Here is a 2587-nt window from a genome sequence, read left to right as displayed (position 1 = left end):
TTCATCTCGGAGAACTTGAGCGAGTACTGCCAGCCGGTCCAGGAGGACCACTCGACGCCGTCGGCGTAGGAGGCGTGCGCGCCGCGCAGGTACTGCCCGTTGAGGTTGGACGTGTGGCAGTTGCGGTACCACCAGGCGCCGCGGTAGAAGGCGGCGCAGTTGTTGTCCGAGTGGTCGCTGTCGCGGTCCTTGGTGGTGAAGCGCATGCCGCTGTGCTTCAGGAGGGAGTCCCCTGGGGCACACGGGGCGCGCTCAGGCCCGTGGGCACGATGCACCCCTGGCACGCGCGTGCACACACGTCCACACGTGCCCCCAGTTTACACGCGGTGTCCATGCAGCTCCCAGGAGCCCACGCGCCCCCCTGGGGTCCCCCCGGCTGTCCCTCCTCACACGCCCTTCCCTGCTCTCTCCCATCGGCTTCAGAGGAGGACCCACCCCGAGGACCGGGGCGCCTCGCTCTGGAGGCCAGCGGGGCCCACACCCCAGGTGCCCCTGGTCTGCACAGGGAGACTCCAGCTGGGATGCGGACCAGCTGGGACGCGGGGGAGGAGTGGAGGGGGGAAGCCTTGCCTGCAGGACCTCCTTGTCCTCCCCGTGGGGAGGCTGGTGGGCCGCCGCGCCCCCCGCAGCTGGAGCCCTACCTGCCGTGCCCGAGTAGTCGGCCACGGTGAGCGGGTACCCGTCCTCCTCGGGGTCCACGGAGAGCAGGCCCACCCCGAAGCTCCGGTAGTGGGCGTAGGCCGTGCCGTTGTCAAAGTCCTCCAGGTCCACGTGCAGCTCGTAGGCCGCCTGGGCCGTCAGTGCGTGGAGCCTCTTGAGCCCTGGAGTGGGGGAGAGAATGCAGAGTGCGGGGGGTGGGGGGGCTTAGGAGGTGACCCCCAGAGAGAACTAGGGAGAAACAGCAGCTAAGCTCCTGTGGCTGGTGACAGAAAGGGACAACCACGGAGCTGGGGCTCCGTACACAGTAGGCGCTCGATGAATGGAGAGGAAGAAGGGGTGTCTGTGTCTCCTGCTGCCTCCAGGCCTGGCTTTGTACCCCCCCCCCGCCCCACACTCACACCACCTGGCCCAGCTCCTCCTGCCCTCTCTCTGTCCCTCCGCCCTGAGCTCTCCTGTGCCCATCCTGCGATCTCAGGCCGCCCGCCGCCCTCTCCCCCGCCACACACACACTCAAGGTGCTCCCCTGCCCGTCTGATTACCTCCTGGTGAAAAGGCCATTTAGTTAAACACCTTGCCAGTGACCAGCACCCATGACGGTTCATCCCTCCTGCCTGCCTTTCCTGGGGGGTGGGGGGGTAGTGATGTGGCAGCAGGGTTTCCACCTGGCCACCCTCTCCCTGTACACACCCACCTAGATGTGGGGGGGGGGAGGTCTCCCCACCTAGAAGCTTCTCTCCCCACTCCCTATCCTGCCCCTGCTTTCATTCATTCAGTTCAGGGTACACTCAGAGCCTGGGGGGCTCCAGCACGTGGATCCTGTGCAGGTCCCCAACCCCCCCGCCCCCCCCCACACACACACACTGTGTCACTGAGCCTGTTTCCTCATCCACTCCTGGGGGGGGTGAGGTGCCAGGCCGGGCACAGAGGAGGTGCGTCTGAGTGGTGACCGGCCGTGAAGTCCACCCCGGGTGCCTGGCCTCTCCTGCGGGAGGCCTGTGTGCTGCCAGGGGCACAGCAGGGGGCGGAGAGCGAGGTCGAAGGAAACAGACATTGAGCAAATGGCAGCTTAAATCACCACCCACCACACGCAGGGGAGCGGGCACACACCTGGACCCCACCCACCAGGACCAAGCGATGGGTGCTCCCACCAGCCACCCCCTCACACCTGCCCCACACCTTTGCTGCCACCACCTCCCCTCCTGCCGGGCCGCCCCAGGCTCACTGGGGAGGGTCCCAGATGCCCGTGCGGGAGGCGGAGCGGGCAGGTGTGCTGTGGGGGCGAGAGGGAGGTCATGCCAAGGACGGACCGTGCCGTTCCGATGCCGCGTGTGCGTTACTATGTGCCAGCACCCATGGGGGTGACTGCTCGGGGGCCCGGGGTCTGGTTGGAATTGGATGGTGGTGATGGCTCACAACCCTGTGAGTACATACAAGCTGCTGACCTGTGCACTTAGACCCCGTGAATTATATCTCAAAAAACACCCAAACCACCCTGCCGGTGGGGGTCCTGCCCCAAAGGGTCGGGTTCGATTCCTGGTCAGGGCACAGGCCTGGTTTCGGGGCTCATCCCCAGGAGGGGGCCTGCAGGAGGCAGCCCATCCATGTTTCTCTCTCTCCCTCTCCCTTCCTCTCTCTCTAGAATCAATAAAAACATTTAAGAATTTTTTAAAAATCTCACCTGGAGCCACAACCGCCCCCAGATATCTAGGGCCTCAGTTCTGAGGTTTAAGTGGATGTTATTCTTTAGACTTCAAACATGCTGGACACTCAAAATTTAAATACTGAGTTTGAAGGTAGAGAGTAAGTAACAGTAACAACGTGAACCTAAGCTTTGGGAGCCAGCCGTGTGAGGCGGGTGGTGGCCATGGGGGGCCAGGCCTGGAGCACCCACCAGCTGGCTGCTCTGGGGGGAGGTCCCCTGCGGCGG

The 2587-nt window shown here is 64.3% G+C and overlaps 1 protein-coding gene across 1 annotated transcript in view; it reads right to left on the bottom strand.

Moving 5' to 3' along the window:
• Positions 1-2: 2 nt before the first annotated feature.
• Positions 3-2587, bottom strand: part of FIBCD1 (fibrinogen C domain containing 1) — a gene marked incomplete at its 3' end in the record, with an annotated part of 17879 nt that continues 15294 nt past the window's right edge. The window contains exons 5-6 of the mRNA XM_005882157.2: positions 642-821; positions 3-232 (exon numbers count right to left, since the gene is read on the bottom strand). Of these exons, the coding sequence (XP_005882219.1) occupies positions 3-232; positions 642-821 (410 nt within the window). The remainder of the gene's footprint in view (positions 233-641; positions 822-2587) is intronic.

The sequence above is a fragment of the Myotis brandtii genome, unplaced genomic scaffold (genome assembly GCF_000412655.1).
Source record: "Myotis brandtii unplaced genomic scaffold, ASM41265v1 scaffold699, whole genome shotgun sequence".
Classification (NCBI taxonomy): domain Eukaryota; kingdom Metazoa; phylum Chordata; class Mammalia; order Chiroptera; family Vespertilionidae; genus Myotis; species Myotis brandtii.
Note: the sequence above shows the minus strand (reverse complement) of the source record. Positions and strands in the feature narration are given on the sequence as shown.